We start from the raw sequence: 19,773 nt of genomic DNA on the forward strand, positions 1-19,773 counted from the left end.
TCCTGGGTGAAATGGTGCATCCTTTAAAATGCTTTTTGCCTCCAAGGGACAGGATGCTGGTCTGCATCCAGATCACTGGTGCAAGATGAGTGATAGAGTGACCCCCAGGCAGCGCTGGCTTCCCCAGAGGCGAGGAGAGAGTCCCTCGAATCAGTAGCTGTAGGAGGTATTCTGTAGTATTAAAGTCTAGCCACACTGGGACCATTTTGTACTTCTTTTTTGTATCATGACACCCAGAGTAGTTTTAAGTATATCCTATGTGCTCAGCAAGGGACGTGGGATAGATTTTCAGATCATTTAACTTTCTAAATTCTCAGTTTCTCTGTTTAAAGTGGAAATAATAATATCCGCTTTGTGTGCCTCATGAGGTTTTTCTTGAGGGTCAGATGATACAGTATCTGAAAACCATAAACTGCCATACAAATGTGAGCTAACACTGTTTCTTTATTAAGGAGCTGCTCTGAGATCATGTGCAGCCAGTGATAGAGCAGAAACTAGGACTGGGATGATCTGGCAGTCCAGAAGTTTTTCCACTGTCCCAGAGTGAATTTAATTTTTGGTGTAGTCTGTACTGAATATTAGGAAATTATTGGCATAAAAGGAAAAGAGGTAATAGAATTATATACCGAACTTTCAGCAGATACAAAAAATGCATTTTCTTAGGAGTTGGTAACACAGGAGCAGAAGCTTCAGGGGTGGTTGCTGGAGTGATCTTGAACCCTGGGTTAAAGGACACACCTGACTGGGTGGGTGCCCTGGAAGCCCTCTGATGATCTGGGACTTACAGATGCCAGGGGTTCCTTAGGGCACCAATTGGACATTTGAACTGCAGTGATTGTTCAAATGTAAACTGAATTGTAAACAAAATCTCTTTAAGAAAAACAAAATTTTCAACCTATATATTGAGACTGGAATCTGAGCAGCTCAGCACATGTCATTTGCATTAGTTTAACCTAATCCATCAGGAGAGTGTAGAGATGAAGGTAAGTCTTACTATTTATTACTTCATGATTAAAGAAACTGAGGCTCCAAGTTTAAATAACTTGGCTGAGTTCACATGATGTTTATAGTGAACATTTTTTCAGTGCCAGACAGTTAAGTGTGCTTGACCCTGTAAACAGCTCTGTGAGACAGCTCATCGCTCCATTTTATAGATGAGGGAAGTAAATTTATGCTAAGTGACAGAGTCTGGATTAAAAATCAGATCTTTGTGAGTCAAGTCTGTTATTTTCAACTCCATATAACAACAACAAGATGATTATGATCTTAGTTCAAGAATAGAAACAACGTATCTTCTCATGTCATTGGACATTCTTGAAAGTGGTGTTTATGTTACTACACTAGGGCCTTCCTTTCAGAGGAATGTGAACTTTATAAAGTTGGTAAGAGAAAAAATTGGTTATATGGTCCAGTAAGCTTCACATTGCAAATACAGTCTTTGTATATTTGGCAATAGGTGAGAAAGACGAAGTGACTTTCAGTAGAGCAAGTTAAAGATAATAGGCTCTTTGTGTGTGGGGGGTAAGCAGGTAAACATGTAAGATCCCATTAAATCCTGCAAAAACATCAGGATTGTAAAGGACGTCTGATTTACTTGTGGTGTCTGTTGTTTCGGGACCTGGGGTCTGACTATGAATGGCACCTTTTTTGAGAGAGATGACCCCTTAATTTTACCTAAGAAAAGCCTGTTAGATCAACTACCAAACTTTTGGTGTTATAATTTTAAATTTATTTGAAAACTGTTATTATTATTAGAAAAGGTACAGAGTGCACTGGAAATGAATGGGATTACAGGTCATACCGTGTGTGCCAGACATGAATGAGGAGGCAGCGTGTTGCTCCTTTCTTGCCAGCTGTTCTCCTGGCTGACACTGCTAAGTGTGATGGGCACGCCAGCTGTCAAGTCTCACTATGCTTGTTTTTTTTGTTGTTTTTTTTTTTTTTGAGAGGGCGTCTCTCATATTTATTGATCAAATGGTCGTTGACAACAATAAAATTCTGTATAGGGGAGTCAACGCTCAATGCACAATCATTAATCCATCTCAAGCCTAATTCTCGTCAGTCTCCAGTCTTCTGAAGCATAACGAACAAGTTCTTACGTGGTGAACAAATTCTTACATTCACTATGCTTGTTTTTTATAGGGATTTTACTCACAGACTTTTCTCTAAAACAGGCACTCTGTGCAGTGTTCTGAGCTTTTTCTTTTCTAGGTAGATGCTAGGACTGGAGTCACTGGACAGATATTCAAGCGGAATGTTAACACACTTAAAATGTTTCTCTGTCTACCTTAGACACTCACTATCTAGGTGAAGAGCTAAAGCTCTTGTTTGCTATACAAGAAAGCGGGACAGATGCCTGGGGCAGCTGTGAAGTTTGGATGAAGTAAGAGAAGGAGCCCTTCTCAGCAAGGAGGTCTTTGTGGAGATGTTTGTGTTCTGAGCCACCAGGGAGGAGACTGGATAGACAGGGATGGAGACCTGGCAGGCAGGGGGTTAGAGTCAAGAAAGAGTTCTTTTATACATTATTAATATTCATAAATGTTAACATAGCTGAAACAAATCTTGATAAAACAGTTCTTCATTATATCATGTAGAATGCAGTCTGATGTTCTTTTTTTTTTTTTTTTTTTTCATTCTTTGTTTCAAGCATTATCCACTAAATTTATCTCATGACCCATGTCCACAGTTGGAGGTACACCAGGCTACACAAAGCAGTATCAAAATGAAGCTGAGGCAGTGACATGATAAATGAAAGGAAGAAATAGATCCCTCAGAATTCATAGATGGAAAGTTGCTCATTTGAAAGTTAGCATTTTGTGTGGTCAGAGCCTTGATTTTATTCACTCTGTATGAATGAATGAATGAATCATTGGACATCACTTGGAGATGACTAAATTGGGTGAAACTGCCTTCATCTGGGCAATCAGAGAACCAAGGAGAGGTTAGAAGTCAACAGTGAGTGTTGTGAGAGTGTGAGACGTCATCTCTGAGGAGGGCCTCAGGAAGCCTCAGGTGAAGAGCTGCAGAGTCCAGGTGGGAGTCCGAAAAAATGACTCCCAAGAAAGCCCTTATCAGTAGGGTGGCATTCACTTCATGTGTTGAGGTTGCTGCTGGAAAATGGGAGTCAGAATGAAAGTAGCACTCTTGGAAAGTACTTAAACACAAGCCTTTTTTCTGAAAGGAAAGGGAAAAGATAGCCCCAGTGGAGTTACTGTAAAGGAAGGTCCCTCTCTTCCTTTTAAAGGGATGGAAGGAAAGGAATATTTCAGGCCCTTTCAATCTTTGAATTTTATAGGTCTTTGTCAGTCTCATATTAGAAACCCTTTGTGGAGCCCCCTTTTCCAGGATGAAGTTCAAAAGCCTTAGCTTAACATTTAAGGACAATTGGACCCCCACCTTCTGGCATTAATCTCTCTCTGCTGTGACTTCAGTCTCTCAGCTCCCCCATCCAGTTGGGCACCAAGTCCCATTGTTTATATCTCTTGAGTATTGTCTCTTGACTCTTCCCTTTCTTTTCATTCATATTGCCACTTTTTTAAAAAAAAGCCTTCTACTTGGAGAAGGTTACAGAATAGTTGCAAACGCATTACAGAAAGTTCCCATGTGCTGTTCACCCAATGTCTAGCAGTACTATAACCATAGGACAGTGAGAAATTAGCAATTCATCATTTTTCAGGCCACTGTTGCCCTCACCCAGGCCATGGTAGCAGTCTTAAACAGGGTCATTGCCTTTAGTCATGCTTTCTCTTTTTTATTTTCTACATTGCAGCTAGAGTAATTTTTGAGAAACTATATATATAACCTTTGATGCCTTTCCATGGCTGGACCTTTATGATAGGGTCCCAGGTAATTCAAGAGTCAAAAACCATAAAAACCTATATTCATCTTTCCTACTTCAGTAGCAGTGCAATAAAACCTCTTAGAGGAAGCCTTCTCTGATTACCTCTCCTCTTTTTTGATAATGTGCCTCTCTAGTGAAATCCTGTAACATCTACTACTTCCCTGTCAAACTGTCGATCATTTGTGTTGTAAATTAGTATACATCTAGTGTTTTCAGCAGACTATAAGTTTCATGAGGGCTTCCTATTGTGGCCAAGCACCATGTACCGTGCCTGGCACACAGGAGGCACTTGGTAAATATCTGTTAAAAGCATGACCTACTTACTCTAGGCTAGGTGTACTTTTATGTCCTGAAATATGTCTTGCATATTTTGTCTCTTGTTGTGGTAATTATATATGCCTCTCACCTGGTACTGCTCCAATTTCTCCATGTCCTGCAGAACTAAATCTAGTTCCCACCTCCTCTGAGAAGCCTTTCTGCTTACCTTAACTGTTCTTCCCTATGAATTCTTGTCACATTTAATGTCTTTACATCTGGCCAGTATAAGTGTTCCTGTAATCCCTCTTCTACACACACACACTTTCTTCTCTCCTTGAGTCCAGGTAACTATGTCAGTAGGCAGGCGCTCACTATTTAGTCTTTCCTTCCTTTTCCTTCCTAGTCCCTGAGCTTTTAGTACAGAAGACTGCCGGTGACTTTGGGGGTAGCAGAAATGCATACAACAAGGTCCTTGCTGTGAAGGAATTTACGTTCAAATAGAGAAGCTGAGAAAAGAAAAACTAGCGTTTATCAAGCACTTGTGAATCAGGAATTATATGCAACTTTTACAGGATTTATCTTACTGAACAAATACCAAGGGCATAGGGCAAGTACATGAGTAAGTAAAAAGCTACATAAAGTGTTGTAGCATTCATTTAGTCAACAAATATTTATTGAAGGTATTCTGTACCAGGCACAATGGTAAGGGCCAGGAATACGGAGTCTTAGCTCTGTTTGAACTTAAAGTTGTGTGAGGGATGCAGAAAAACAAACAGGCAGTGACAGTATAATATGATAAATTCCACAGTGTTTAGGGATCTACTTTTAAGTACTTGCTTTCACAGAGCTGTCATTCTAGCAAGGAAGAACAAACAAATGAGCACCTAGTACATTAGGTGCCATGAGATATTCAGGGACCTTGGAAGCCAGGAGACACCTAACTTGAGCTGGCTGAGACGAAATGATATTTTGCTGATATCAGAGGGAAGAATTGGTATTTTTAGGTCAAAAGTAATGAGGTAAGTGTATTTGAGGCAGAGGGAATAAAAGGGTTAAGTGTCCATGGTTGGAAGAATGGCTTACTTGAAGTTCAGGATGGCTGCACCATAGGACTGGGGTGTGCTGGGGTAGGGCTAGTGAAGGGAGGGAGATGAGGCTAGAGAGGCAATCAGGGCCCTGATCATTCAGGGCTTTACAAGGTGTTTTTTTTACCCCAAATCCAATTTAAATTCACAAACTGAGATAGAGTGAGCTTAGAGTTGTGACTCAAGTTCCTACTTTGAATTTAGTTTATGATCTTGCCCTATTTCAGTATATTTCTCTTTAGAGTGAGAATTGTTTATCATTGCACTAAAATGGGATGAAACAATATTTTGAAAACAAAACTCACAAACATAAAACCACCTTCTGTTGATTAGTAATTATCCTCTGTTCCTGTAAAACCAGATTTTCCAAGATGTTTCTTCAAGGGAATCTTGAAGTGAAAGTGTGTGTCTCAGGGGAGCCCTGTGTGGTGCTGTGCAGGCTATGATAGTAGAGCATGTTTTTAGTCTCTGAAATTACTAGTGTAAAGAGGAGTCAGTGAACTGAGAGAAACTAGGTAGGTTTTGGTTTAAATACTCAGAGGTCTAGGCCATGGAGATCTCACAAAGGTTGTGATATAGTCTTGGAATTCCCAAGTCATGATTCACTAACTCATAGTGTTGTCTTAGACTTGACATAATGAATGATCATGTTTTCTCTTCTTTGTAGAAAGAAATTCAAGCCATGAGTCAGTGCCACCATCCCAATATTGTGTCTTACTACACGTCTTTTGTGGTAAAAGATGAGCTGTGGCTAGTCATGAGGCTGCTAAGCGGAGGTGAGTGGAATGCTGTGAAGTGTTAACATTCATGGGTTGGAAAATTAATAAAGGTGCCCTTTTTGTCCTGGCTTGGTTTTCATGGACATTTGCATTTGATAGTGTTAGTATCTTTCAAGATGCTGAGAGGTCTCACACACTACATGAGGTCATCATGCCTCTTAGATCTCTTAAACTATACTGGTTCCCTCCTTCTTCCTCTCTTCCATGACATAAACTAGTTGAGGGCTCTGGTCTGAAGGGTCTGATGATAACTATCTTGTAGAATATTTCACATTTTGGATTTATCTGGTTATTTCTTTTTGGTAATGTTTAACTTGATTTACATTCCTTTATTTCTTGCAAATTGAAAGTTAGACCTAAAGGCTAATTAACTTCAATTAGAAAGGAGTTAGATATTTTGGAGCAGAATATTTTATAGGTGGTGCTGTGTATTTCATATTGCATCACAATAGGAAGAGTTTGCTATCTGGTTGTATTTTTAATAGTGATGTTAATTTTGATTGCTTAAGGTTGTGCCAGCCAGGCTTCTCCATGGAAAGGGTAACTTTTTTTCCCTTTGTAGTTAGCAAGTAATCTATGCGGTGATACTTTGGCACTATGAGTATCCAGTTACCCATAAATCTTTCCTCTCCTGGTTTCAGCATCCTTTAACAACCTGTGTTTCTGTCAGAGGTTGCAGAATGGTGGTTTTCTTACTGCATCTTTTTTTTTTTTACATTTATGAACTGGCATTCTTCTGGGTAAAGAAACTTTATTAACTGGGGCTCTGATTAATCTGTACTGTGGTTCTTATTGAAAATGCAGGAGAAATAATTCTTCTTTAAGGACCAATTTTCAGAGTTAAGAGCTGGCTTAATAATCATCTCCAGTGGTGGTAAACGAGAGGTTTTTTTTTTTTTAACTCCCTTTTGCCAGTTGTGGGACGCTTTCATTTTTTTGAGTATTATATAATCCCAAGGATTTTTGTGTATTTAGTGTCTTTTAGGCATTATACACTGTTCTTTTGATGTCCAAATTTTGTCAGTGGGACTCCCTTGAAGTTTACTTGTGTCCTTTTGACATGAATCCATCAGTCTTTGATTGGTTCCTTGTTTTCTGGTTCAAAATTTCCTAGGCTCATGTTTACATTGCTTTTCCCATACTCAGAGTCAGCCAGTACTGTAAGGAGCTCTGGACTTTCTTCTGGGCAGTGGTGTTCAGGAAGCATAACTTGGATGTTGGATGCTTTTGCTACTACTATTGTTGTCATTGCTTCCAGGTGAAAGAGCTCAGGAATATAGCATATTGAAAGTAAATCATGATTTGACATTTAACACTTCTAGTTCAAGATTAACATTATGGACTTCTGGAACTTTCTAAAAATTCTACATGAATTTCTTTTCTCTTGCACAGAAAATCTTGATCTCCATTATTAACAACATAATTAATTATGTGCTTCATCCTGTAAAATATACATAATTATTTGTGCCTGAGTCCTTAGAATGTAAGTATTGCTGATTGTAGAGAGTAGCCCATTGGCATGTATAGCTTGAACATTTCATTAGGTTACCTGAAGGCCTCGCCATGTAGTAAGTTAGACATCTTGCCAAGGCGTGGATTTGAATTTGTAGTAGTAGTAAGATTGGGAGGACTAGTGAGTGATGGATCCATCCACCCTTCCCATTACTGGTCTGCTTGGATTTTGTTTGCGTATGTGTTTTGTGTGGGAGCATGATTTTCCCTTCCAGATTGTAGGGTTCCAGAAAAGAGAATCTGTGTGTGTTTAGTTGGCAGTTTTAATACCATACTTCCCTGACACCTCCCTTCACCAGAAAGGCTGTATAGAGCATAGACTTTAGGGTTGAATTCCAGCTTTCCTACTTAGCAGGTGTATGTCAATTGGGCAAACTGTTTCAACTCATTGAACCTCTTTACTTTTCTGTTCTGTGGGGACACCTTTTGCATTTCAGGGTACTGGGGAGCAGTAATGTGATGACATGTGCAAAGCATCCACCACTGTGCTGACATGTGGTAGGTGTATGAGAAATTTTAGTCATTAATAATAATAATCCCTTGTTATTTGATGCTTTTCAGTGTAGCCAGAATCACCTTTTTGTTTCAATCCCATTAGTGACACACTGGAGAAACTGGATTGCTTTGTTAAAGGCCCTATTCATATGATGGTTGGAATCCTTGCTAACACCAACCACCTGTCAAGATGGTGGTCAAGCATGGTTCTTTCAGTATGGACAGATATGGGAATATTAGGTAATATTGTATCTTTCGTTATTGATCACCTATAGCATAATTTTCTTCATTTGTCATTTACGAAACTGTATGATACAAAGTTTTTAATGTTTTGCTCTGATGAACAGGAATAAATTATCTGCTTAATTCTCTCACTCGTACCTGTGTGCCAGCCCATTCTGCTCTGTAAGCAGAATTTTTTTTGTTTCTTGTTTTTTAAGAATCCCTGTTTCTCTTGCAGTGAGTATATGTCCTAATCACAGAAGGAGCAGCACATGTTGCTAGGTGGAGTGTCTTTTAAATGTACCTGTCTGTCCTTTCTGGTTTTACGTTTCCTGGGACAGTGCCCAGTTTTTCCAGATTAGCATTCAGCAGATCTACTGTAGAATAATCTTCAAACATGTTTCAGTCATTAACTCTTTTTGTAATTCCTTAAATGTTTTAGTCATCATAATCTCCATCTAAATCTTTTAAAATACTTTAAAAAGTTTACATCTTTTTAGGAAAATGAAATCTTGGTTTTTTAATTATAAAGTGAATAAACATTTAAAGTGAAGTGATACAGTACACAATATTTAGGACACAAAAGCCAGAACTAAGCACAACTTCAAAATGTTTTTAAAATAGAAGTAAAATGTGCCAAGATCGAAAGCTCAATGAAAATGCCATTTGTCAAGTACTTACTGATTATAAGTATGTTAGTGAATCAATCTGTCAGTTAGTTCTTTGCTCATATTGGCCTTATGGCTAATAAGGAAACATTACCGTTAAATAATTAGAAATGTGTAGGGTGCCATGCAGAAGTATCAGGTGCCATGGGAACAAGCACCAGGAGAATGTAACCTTTTTGTGGGGGAATCGATGCAGTGGGGTTATCAAAGACTTCACTCAGGAGGTGGTGATCAGCTGAGACCTGATGATTGTTAGCCAGGTGAAAAGGGAGTAGGGTGGTATCAGGGCAGGGTGGGACAAGGGATCCAGGAAGGGGAACACTGTGTAGGGGAAGGTCTGGAGCAGAATGGAGGAGTGTGCTGTGTTTTGGGAACTGATGGGGTCCCACAGCTGGAGCAGGGTGAAAGGAGTGATAAGCAGGTCTCTGAATCATTAGGAAATATAAATAATGAGAGTTAACAGAAATCTGTACAGGCTACCTTCTTTCACATCAGTGTTTTCATCCAAAATATTTAAAAGGAAAACATATATTTGATTTAGCAACATTGTACTTTTGTAGAACTTAATAAGCTGATTAAATTGTGATTTGCAACTGTCACTCTTAGACCCATCAGCCAGGTGGTCATCATGGTTAGAATGAGTTCACTTAAGTGTGTCAATATTATAATCATTTCATAATACTTCCTTATAACTATAATATTATTATTATGTTTTGCTAATTAAAACTCTGATGTTGAATGTTGGGATTTGTTAGTATAGGAAGTTAATCTTTAGAAATTAGAAGCACTTTTGATCTAAATAACTGTTTCTACAATTTTTTAACACCAAACTGCAATATAGAATTTTAGAAAACAAAATAATTAAGAAAGCGTCTGAAAGGAAGAGAGAAAGGAGTGCTTTTAAGGACTTAGCAGGATGAGTTCTAGACATGGAGGGTCTGATTCAATTTACTGTCTTAGTGAATTGCTTTGTTGCCTAGGGATGCTTCCTACTTCTTCATCTGCTAAGATATGAAAAGTGTGGGAATGTAACTCAATCTAAGCAAGACCCAGGTAAAACACCTGGTATGAATTGTGACTAGGTAACAGTGGAGGGTCTTTCTTTGGTCTGAAATGGGATACTCAGACCAAGCCAATTTGGCCCCCTTGAAAACTTCTGTGGCTCAGGAAGACACACACACTCAGTGCCTAAAGATGTGTAAAATACTGCTAACTAAAATGACTGAGTCAATTTTGGACTCAAAGGGTGTTATTTCATAAAAGTAAGCTGAGGAAATGAACATGTTGACTGAATAATTAATTTGAAATATAGTTAACAAATTTAACAAGTGAGTTAAACTAGCAACTGCTTTACTGCTTTTTAAATATTTCATATTTAGTAATTTTCTTGTACAGTTAAAAGTTTTGCATTGTTTCTTAAACTTTCTGTGCCACAGGCTGTGAAGGTAGACATGAGATGGGTTTTGGGAATAGATCTACATTTCAACTTTTTGCTTTGTTACAAAATTTGTTCCAAATCCCTCCTGTTTTCCATTATTTAATTTATCTCTTTTACCCTGAGAAATGCTTGGATTTCAATGGACAGTGTCCATCAGGCAGCCTGACTTGTTGAAATGCATATTCTTGGGCCTCCCTTTGACCTCTTGAATGACAGTAAAGTTTGAGAACCGGTTATGCCTGTAGGATTTTTTCCAGGTTGTGCCCAAGGACGGCACTGTATGTGCTGTGAGCATAGCCTTCCTTCACTATTCCTGCTGTTACTTGGATGTTAATTTGAACATCCAGTGATAATCTTTTGCTCAGCGTATTTACCTTCACCTTTCTTTCTCTTAGTTGATGTGAAGAATTCTGTGTAATTTTGATATTTGAGGAGGGAAGATTGTAAGCATCAGTCATCACGTTAGATGCTGAAGACACTGAGGATGTCATAGAAGAGAAGTGGTGCCTTCCACAGCCTGTGTTTGTCAGTTCAGGGTGAAGGTCTAGTGACATGATCATTCCTCCATCTGTACAGATTATACTATTGGGAGACTGAAACTGCTAAGACATTGTCATGCCAGGGAAAAGGGGCTCCTTATACAACCTTGCTTGGAATGTCTGTTCTGGACATAATAAATTGGGGATATGCATTGCTTTAATTTCCCTGTTGATCATTGGGTGATGTGAAATTAATACTATTGTTAGAAGAATTTGTAAAGAAGTATCTGCTTTAAAAGCTTTAAAAATACATAACTTTTTATATGCACTAGGTCTTTGTTGCTTCATTTCTTTGATCCACCAGACTGGAAGCTCCCTGAGAGGCAGCAGTCATATCCCTATGTATCTTGATATTCTGTGGCATCCAGTTCTAGATCTTGCATACAGTATAGTTTAATTGTTGAATGGGTAAATTGTGTTAAGTTTTCCTACTAGGAATTTTTCCCTTTGTATTCCTTATTGTAGATATTCACATTACAAACATATCAGTAAGTTGGCATTTATACAGATGTCATCTTCTTACTAAGCAATTTCTTGTGTGGCTGGCCTGCTGTTGCATTCCCTTTGCTTTGGGGATGAATTTTTGATTGATGAAGCTGAACAAAGCTGCTCCCTCAGGCCTCCTCCTTTGTGGATCACAGTCCTGTGAATTCCAGCAATAGAGAGAAGAAAGTGTGATCATGTGTTAGGGACAGTTACTTGGAACCTGGAGCCTTCCTTGTTGTTCACTGCTGGGGGCCTGGCTTCCAGAGGGGAGAGATCTGGGATTTTGTCCTCCCATAAGTGAACTTTGAGCCAGTTTTCCTGCCTTACCCTTCTTTCAGTTCCCTTCCCTCCCTTCAGATCCTCCTCTGTGTGTGCTTTCAGGGACTTTCTGGAGCTCTAGAAGGGATCTACTGTTCTCTGCAGGCATCAGCGGTTCCAATTTTCCTTCTCAGCTTAAGTCTGTTACTTGCTCTGCTTTCCTTCTTCCAGGAAATTTTTTTTCTCTCTTTGTTACCTACTTTGTTTTCTCTTTCATTCTGGTTTTACACCCTTTTTGGTGAAGTTTGTCAAGTTAGTGGATCTCGGGTGGAAGCAAAGGAAATGTGTTCAGTCCTCTGATGTTTTAGAGGACTCCACCTAGACCACTTTTTTCTGTTTATTTAGGAGTAGTTTCCCTTTTTAAATATGTAAAATAAAGCACCCACTAGGGCAAGTTTTTCACAGAATGTGTGTTTTAATTTTAGTCTTGATCATTGAGGACTTGTACCAAGAAATGGGCATACAGTCTTTTCTGTGCAGTTCATGTTATGTTCCAGACGTCTCAGTCCAGTTTCTAACATTGGGGATATTTTTGTTTGGTTCTGTGGTTTTTACAGGCCATCAGACAGCCAGAAATCTTCTGAATCTTTAGCAAACTTTTTTTGATGATAATAGTTACGATAGTCTGCATTGTGTGATTTTAATTATTATATAGAAGTCTTTCCCTCCCTCCCCTTGAGTTTTAGTAGGAGGATTATTTCCCTCCCTGGGAAGAATGGGATTGTTACATCTGGGCTGTTATTTAAAGAGAACTGCCTTTCTCATACTTTTCATATTTTTCTTTGCCTTTTCTATTTTATTTCTGTTACTTATTAACTTGGAAAATAATTTTAACCCTTACATTAGTTTGCATGCACATGTGATCTTTCCTTTCCAACTATTTCTTCTCTAATTTTACCTGCATTTCAATCATATTTTTTGTTTATTCATACAACATTGCATACTCTGATTTGGTGCTGGAAGCCTAAATTGATTGAAAGTGTATACGTTATACTGAAGTTTTATTGATGGGCATGGTTACCTAGGGTATACCTATGAAGATACCTAAGGTATCTTTAGACATGGTTAAAAATCCTCTACTGGCTCTTCCATATTCTCATAGAAGTCTAGAGGAGATGCTGGTGCAAAACTACTATTTGGATATTAGCAGGCTGTTTCTGTTTTAGATTGGGGGGTTGGGATATGGGAATAAATTATTAATTTTAAACTTCTCTGTTTCCTTATATTTGCTAGTTTTTTCTTCTCTTTCATACACAATTAATTTATTAAATTAATTTACATGTGTTTTGATTTCAAAATGGCTGTGAATTACATTGTATGAGTTAAAGTTTATGGAAAACTTTGTCTTCTGTTTCCAGGTTCTGTTCTGGATATTATTAAACACATTGTGGCCAAGGGAGAACACAAAAGTGGAGTTCTGGATGAGCCTACCATTGCTACAATACTCAGAGAAGTGTTGGAAGGGTTGGAATATCTGCACAAAAATGGGCAGATTCACAGGTATGTACAAGGTGACATCTCTTCCTGGTAAGTGCAGAGGCAGTTGTGCTGTGTCATTTCATTGAGGCCAATCCCTATCTTGTGCACAGTCATAATCTGACTGTATCACTAGTTTCAGCACATTGTGGTTAGGGTTTTAATTACATTTAGTAAATATTTAAAAAGTAACTACATTTTAGTCCAGCTGAAAAATATGAAAACAGGAACAATACATAATTTCTTACCAGGAGGCAATCTCTGCAATTATTGATAACATTTTATTATACTCCTTTCCAATTTCTTTTGTGTGCTTAAAAAATATTTAAAACTGTGTATATAATTTTGTCATGCTTTTTTGGTTTCTTTTATATCATGTTGAATATTTTCTCCAATTATTAATAGCTTTTTGTAAGATAGCTAACTTTATTAATTTTTTAAAGTAAAATAACATTTAAAAAGCTGTGTAACATATCCTATTCAAGTATTTCTGGTAATCTATATCTGTTCAGTCCCTGAGTACAGATGACAAGAATTGAAATAGTGGTAGATTTTATGTTATCTGAATCTGTTTAGTCTGGATTTGTTTTTTCCTCATTTGAGAGAACATCTTTGTTTTCTCTTCATTCTGAAGGATAGTTTTGCTTGGATCTGAGAATTTGCAGTTGACAGTGTGTTTCTTAAAGTGCCTGAAAGATGCTCTGCTACTTAATTCTGGCCTCTGTGTTTTCAGATGAGAAATCTGTTGTTTGAATTGGTGGTCTACAGGTAATATGTTGTTTTCCTCTGATTACTTTCAAGACTGCTTCTTTGTGTTTGGTTTTCAGATGTTTAGTGATGGTATGTCTTAGCCTGGATTTCTTCAGGTATATCCTGAAACTTCTTGAATCTGTAGGTTTTTGTCTTTCACCAAATTTGGGAGGTTTTCAGCCATTATTTCTTTGGGCTTTTTTTAAACTCATGTTTTTCTCTCCTCTTGTTCTGGGACTCTGATGATACAAATGTTAGATGTTGTGTTATTGTACCACAATCCCTAAGGTGTGGTTCATTTTATGGTCAGCCTGTTTTTCCTCTGCTCAGGTTGAATAAATCCTGCTGATTTGTTATCAAGTTCACTGATTCTCTCCTTTGTCCTCTCCATTCTGCTATAGAACCCATCATTGAGTTTTTATTGCAGTTCCTATAGTTTTAGTTCTATAATCTTAATTTGGTTCTTTTTTATAGCTTTTATTTCTTTGCTGAGATTTCCTTTGTTCTGATAATTCCAGATTGCATGTTGAAGCATTTTTATGATTTTGCTTTAAAGTTCCTGTCAGATCATTCCAACATCTGATTCATCTTGGTGTTGACAACAGTTAATTATCTTTCTTACTGAAGTTATTCCTGATGCTTGGTGTGATGAGTGATTTTTTGTTTTATTGTATCCTGGATGTTTTAGATACTATGTTAGGAAATTCTTGATCCTATTTAAATAGTATATTTTAGCAGGCAATTTTACTCTTTAGGTTTAGTGTGTAGGTCTTGGCCTACTTTTGTGGGCTGTAGTTCCAATGACAGTTTGACTTAGAGAGCTATGGCACTGCTGTTCTGGTTTGTTTTGTTCACCTGGAACTGCTGGGGCTCTCTCCACTTAGTCCCTGTTGATACCGGGACTGGGAGCAGAATGCACTTTCCTGGGCCTGGTGCTTCTAGGTAGAAGGTGGGAGACAGGTGCTGTGCACATGGATCTGTGAGTGCTTCCTTGACCTATCCTGTGGGCCAGTCTCCATGGTGCCAGTGGGGCCCCCATTCACTGTCTGTTGGTATTGTCTGTGAAGGCGGAAGGTCTTCTTCTTGGCTACCCTATGCTTCCAGGTGGAGAGTTAGAGAACACTGGGCCTTGGATTGTCCTTTCTGAGTATATTTTGGACCAGGAGGGGCCAGGCCAGGGTTGCTCTCTAGTGCTGGGTGATGGGTTTTGAGGTGCTGACTGGGTAGTTGGTGCTGCTGGTGTAAGCAGCATGGGCCTACCTGCTGCCCTGGCTGTGGGGTGGACAATGGAGTTTCCTGTCCGGTTTTCATTTACTGTTATATTGTGGCACAACTCTGGTTGTGGCATGGTGGGCAAGCCTGCACCTCTGCCAGGTCTGTTCCAGGCTGCCAGTCTCCTGCTCCTTTGCTACAGAGAGCAAACTTGAACTCTAGTGTTTAGTCCACAGTATATGAGATTAAAAGAACACTCAGGGAAATGGTATAGTGTTATTTGAAAGTAGACTTGAATTAGTTGGTAAATGCATACAGCAAACTCTAGGGTAACCACTAACAAAAGAAAAAATAATTAATATGCCAAGGAAGGAGAGACAAATGGAATCAAGAAGGCAAAAAAAGAGTGGAAGACACAACAAGATGTAATCTTAAAAATCACCTACCTTTAAGAATATAGAAGAACTAACCCAGAGTTAGCAGAAGTAAATCAAAGGATCAGAGCTGAACTACATGAAATAAAGACTAAAAAGATAACAGAAAAGATCAATGAAATGAAGAATTGTTATTTAAAAAAGATAAGCTGTTAGCTGCACTCATCAAGAATAAAAGGAGAACTCAATAAAATCAGAAATGGAAGAGGAGATATTTCAATTGATAACACACAAAAGGGTTGTAAGAGACTACTATGAACAATTATATTCCAACGTTGGACAACCTAGAAGAAATGGATAAACTCTTAGAAATATATAACCTACCAAGACTGAATCATGAAGAAATGGAAAATCTGAACATACCAGTTGCTAATAAGGAGATCAACTCAGTAACCAAAAACCTCCCCACAAATGAAAGGCCAGGTCCAGATGGCATCCTTGTGAATTCTACCACACATTTAAAGAAAAATTAATACCAGTCCTTCTCAAATTCATCCAAAAAATGAAAGGAGAGGGAACACTTCCAAACTCATTTTATAAGACCAGCATTAATTACTCTGATACCAAAGCCAGACAGGGACACTTAAGAAAAGAAAATTACAGGCCAGTATCCCTAATGAACATAGATGGAAAATAATCCTCAATGAAATATTAGCAAACTGAATTCATCAGTACATTAAAAGGATCATCCACCATGATCAAGTGGAATTAATTCCAGGGATGGTTCACTAGCCACATATCCATCAGTATGATACATCATATTACAAAATGAAGGATAAAAATTGTATAATCATCTTAATAGTTGCAGAAAAAGCATTTGACAAAATTCAATGTCGTTTTGTGGTAAAAACTCAACAAACTTAAGGGTACACACCTTAACATAATAAAGGCCATTGTATGACAAATCTACAGCTAACATCATACTTGATAATGAAAAGCTGAAAGCTTTTCCTCTAAGATTAAAAATAAGACAAGGATGCCTACTCTTGCCACTTGTATTCAACCTAGTACTGGAAGTCCTAGCCAGAGCAATTAGACATGAAAAAGAAATAGAAGGCATCCAAATGAAAAGAGAAGAAGTCTATTTGCAGATGACATGAAACCTGTAGAAAACTCTAAAGACTACACCAAAACACTGTTAGAACAAATAAAGAATTTCAATAAGTTTGCAGCTTACAAAATCAATATACACATATCTGCTGTGTTCCTGTACAGTAAGAATGAACTATCAGAAAGGGAAATTAAGAAAATATTCCCACTTACACAATTGTATCAAAAAATAAAATACTTAGCAATAAATTTAGCCAAGGAGGTGAGAAATCTGTGCACTATAAGCTAAAACACTGATGAAAGAAATTGAAGAGGACACAATAAATGGGAAGATACTCTGTGTTCATGGATTGCAAGAATTAATATTGTTCAAATGTCCATACTACCCAAAGCAACCTACAGATTCAGTGCAATCCCTATAAAGCTCCAATAGCATTTTTTAGACATGGAAAAACAATTCTAAAATTTGCATGGAACCACAAAAAGATCCTGCATAGCCAAAGCAAACTTGGGAAAGAACAAAGCTGGAAGCATCATACTTTCTGACTTAAACAATATTACAAGCTGTAGTAATCAAAACAGTGTGGTATTTGCATTAAAACAGACACAGTAGAAGAGATTACAGAACCCAGAAAATAAGCCCATGCATACACGGTCAATTAATTTTTAACAGGGAAGCCAGAATTTGCACTGGGGAAAGGATAGTCCCTTCATGAACAATGTTTGGAAAACTGGGTATTTGCATGCAAAACAATGAAACTTGTACCCCTCTTACACCATACACAGAAGTCAACTCAAGATGGATTAAAGATTTGAATTTAGGACCTGAAATCGTCAAACTCCGAGAAGAAAACTTGGTAAGCTCCTTGACATTGGTCTTATCAATGATTATTTGTATTTGACACCAATAGTAAAGGCAGCAAAAGCAAAAATAAACAAGCAGGACTACACCAAACTAAAAACCTTCTGCATAGCCAAGGAGACCATCAACAAAATGAAAAGGTAGTCTATGGAATGTGAGGGAATATTTGCAAAGTATGTATCTATGAAGGGGCTAATATCCAAATTATACAAGGAACTCACATAACTTAGAGGCAAAAAAACCAAATAACCCAATTTTAAAATGGGCAGGGCCTGAATAGACATTTTCCAAAGAAGACATAAAAAATGTCCAATAGGCACATAAAAAGATATCAATTCCACTAATCACCAGGGAAATGAAAATCAGAACCACAGGAGACATCACCTCACACCTGTGTTAGGATGGCTATTATCAAAAAGACAAGAGATAACAGATGCTGGTGAGGATGTTGGAGAAAAGGGAACCCTTGTGCACTGATGGTAACAATGTAAACTGGTGCAGCCACTATGGGAAACCATATGGAGGTTCCTTAAGAAATTAAAAACAGAAATACCCTATGATCCAGCAAACCCCCTTCTGGGTAGACACCCAAAGGAAATGAAATCAGGATCTCAGACACCTGCACCCTGATGTTCATAGCCGCATTATTCACAACAGCCCAAGATTTGGAAACAACCTAAGTCTTCTTCAGTGGATGAATGGATAAAGACAATGTGGTATACATGTACAGCAGAATATTATTCAGTCATAAAAAGGAATGCCATTTGCAATAACATGGATGAACCTGGAGAACATTATGCTAAGTGAATTAAATGAGAGAGAGAATATGCCTGGTATCACTTACATGTGGAATGTAAAAAAAAAAAAAAAAGTTGAACTCATAGTAACAGAGAGACAGAGAGTAGAAAAGTGGTTGCCAGGGGCTGGAGAGTAAGGGAAATAGGAAGAGGTTGGGAAAAGGGTACCACTTTCACTTATAAGGTGAATAAGTTCTGCTAAGAGATTTGAACTTTAAAGTTCTCAACAAAAAGAAAGGAACGTACGTGAGCTGATGGATATGTTCATTAACTTGATGGGGAGAATCCTGTCCCAGTGTGTATATGTATCAAACCATCACAGTGCACACTTTAAATATCTTAACAATTTTATTTGTTGGTTATACAAAAAACTCACCTACTTAACCTAATCCCTCAGCAAAGGCCCAGAAGAGTAACTGATCAAAGATTAGGCAATTGCCAAGTGTAAAACTGAGGTTTTAAGGAGTAATCAGAATATGGAGGCAAAAAAGCAAGCCCCAAACCCCTAAACCAAACTTTTGATTAGGTTACTCTGAGAATTGCAACATTTAAAATGAAAATGAACATATAATAGGTGAAATCAGCCACCTGTAGAAGCATCTCACTCTAGGAAAAAATGGGTAATTCTTTCTAGCTGTCTTAATTTTCCAACCTGCTTAAGTCTCACAAAGAAAAACAAACTTTTTTATGGGGATAAGGAGAATGGTTGACTTTAAGGAATAATACATAAACTAGAAATCATGGAAACAATGAAGGTATGTTAGGACAATAGAATTTTTTCATCTAAAATTGTACCCAATGAATTGTTTTGTACCTAGTTAAAATAAGGTATTAACAAATGACTGAAAAGGGGTATGACCAAAAGAGTAAACATTTGAGGATATATTTCCTGCACTGTCAAAGGAAAAGGTGCCCTGAAAAACTGGGTTCCCATCCTTAGGATGCTGGAAACGTTATGGATGTATACCTTGGTACTAGCAATGAACGTGCTTCAGTTAACAGCTCAGTTCTATATGTTCATTAAGTAAGCTTCTGGTAAAAAAATGTGCCAGAGACTGCTAATTGTCCCCCAATATATCTCCCTTTCTTTTTTAGTTAAAAAAAATAAAGACATTTAAAAAATTTTGCTGTGCAAATAACCATCCAGAAGAAAGGCAACATTTTGCAATTTCTCATGCAGACCAGATATGACGATGTGATTTAATTTCTAGCCACTGTGATGAGAACAGAAGTGTTGTTTACTACTTGTATTGTTCAGGTTTTATCAACCCCAGCACTACTGATATTTGGGCTGGACAATGCTTTATTGCAGGGGCTGTCCTGGGCATTGTAGGGTATGTTTAGTAGCATCCCTGGTTTCTACCCATCATATGTTAGACTAGTAGTGCTGCCTCTCCGCACCCATGTGACAACCAGAATGTCTACAGACATTGCCAAACATCTTGAGAACCACTATTAACAGGAAGTGATACAACCTCTGTTTCCGCTTTCCTTCCTTCCACTGAAATGTGGATGTGATGGCAAGCCATCTTGGCCTATGCAGCAAGAATT

At 38.0% G+C, this 19,773-nt stretch overlaps 1 protein-coding gene across 2 annotated transcripts in view; it reads left to right on the forward strand.

Moving 5' to 3' along the window:
* OXSR1 (oxidative stress responsive kinase 1) overlaps positions 1 to 19,773 on the forward strand; it is a 103,395-nt gene that overhangs the window by 19,736 nt on the left and 63,886 nt on the right. For both annotated transcript variants that reach the window (XR_012125845.1, XM_037014160.2), the window contains exons 3-4: positions 5,852 to 5,960; positions 13,000 to 13,141. Coding sequence is in view for 1 of the 2 variants with exons in the window: in XM_037014160.2 (XP_036870055.1) it covers positions 5,852 to 5,960; positions 13,000 to 13,141 (251 nt within the window). In the remaining variant the exon portion in view is untranslated. The remainder of the gene's footprint in view (positions 1 to 5,851; positions 5,961 to 12,999; positions 13,142 to 19,773) is intronic.

Source organism: Manis javanica, chromosome 15, assembly GCF_040802235.1.
Source record: "Manis javanica isolate MJ-LG chromosome 15, MJ_LKY, whole genome shotgun sequence".
Lineage (NCBI taxonomy): Eukaryota > Metazoa > Chordata > Mammalia > Pholidota > Manidae > Manis > Manis javanica.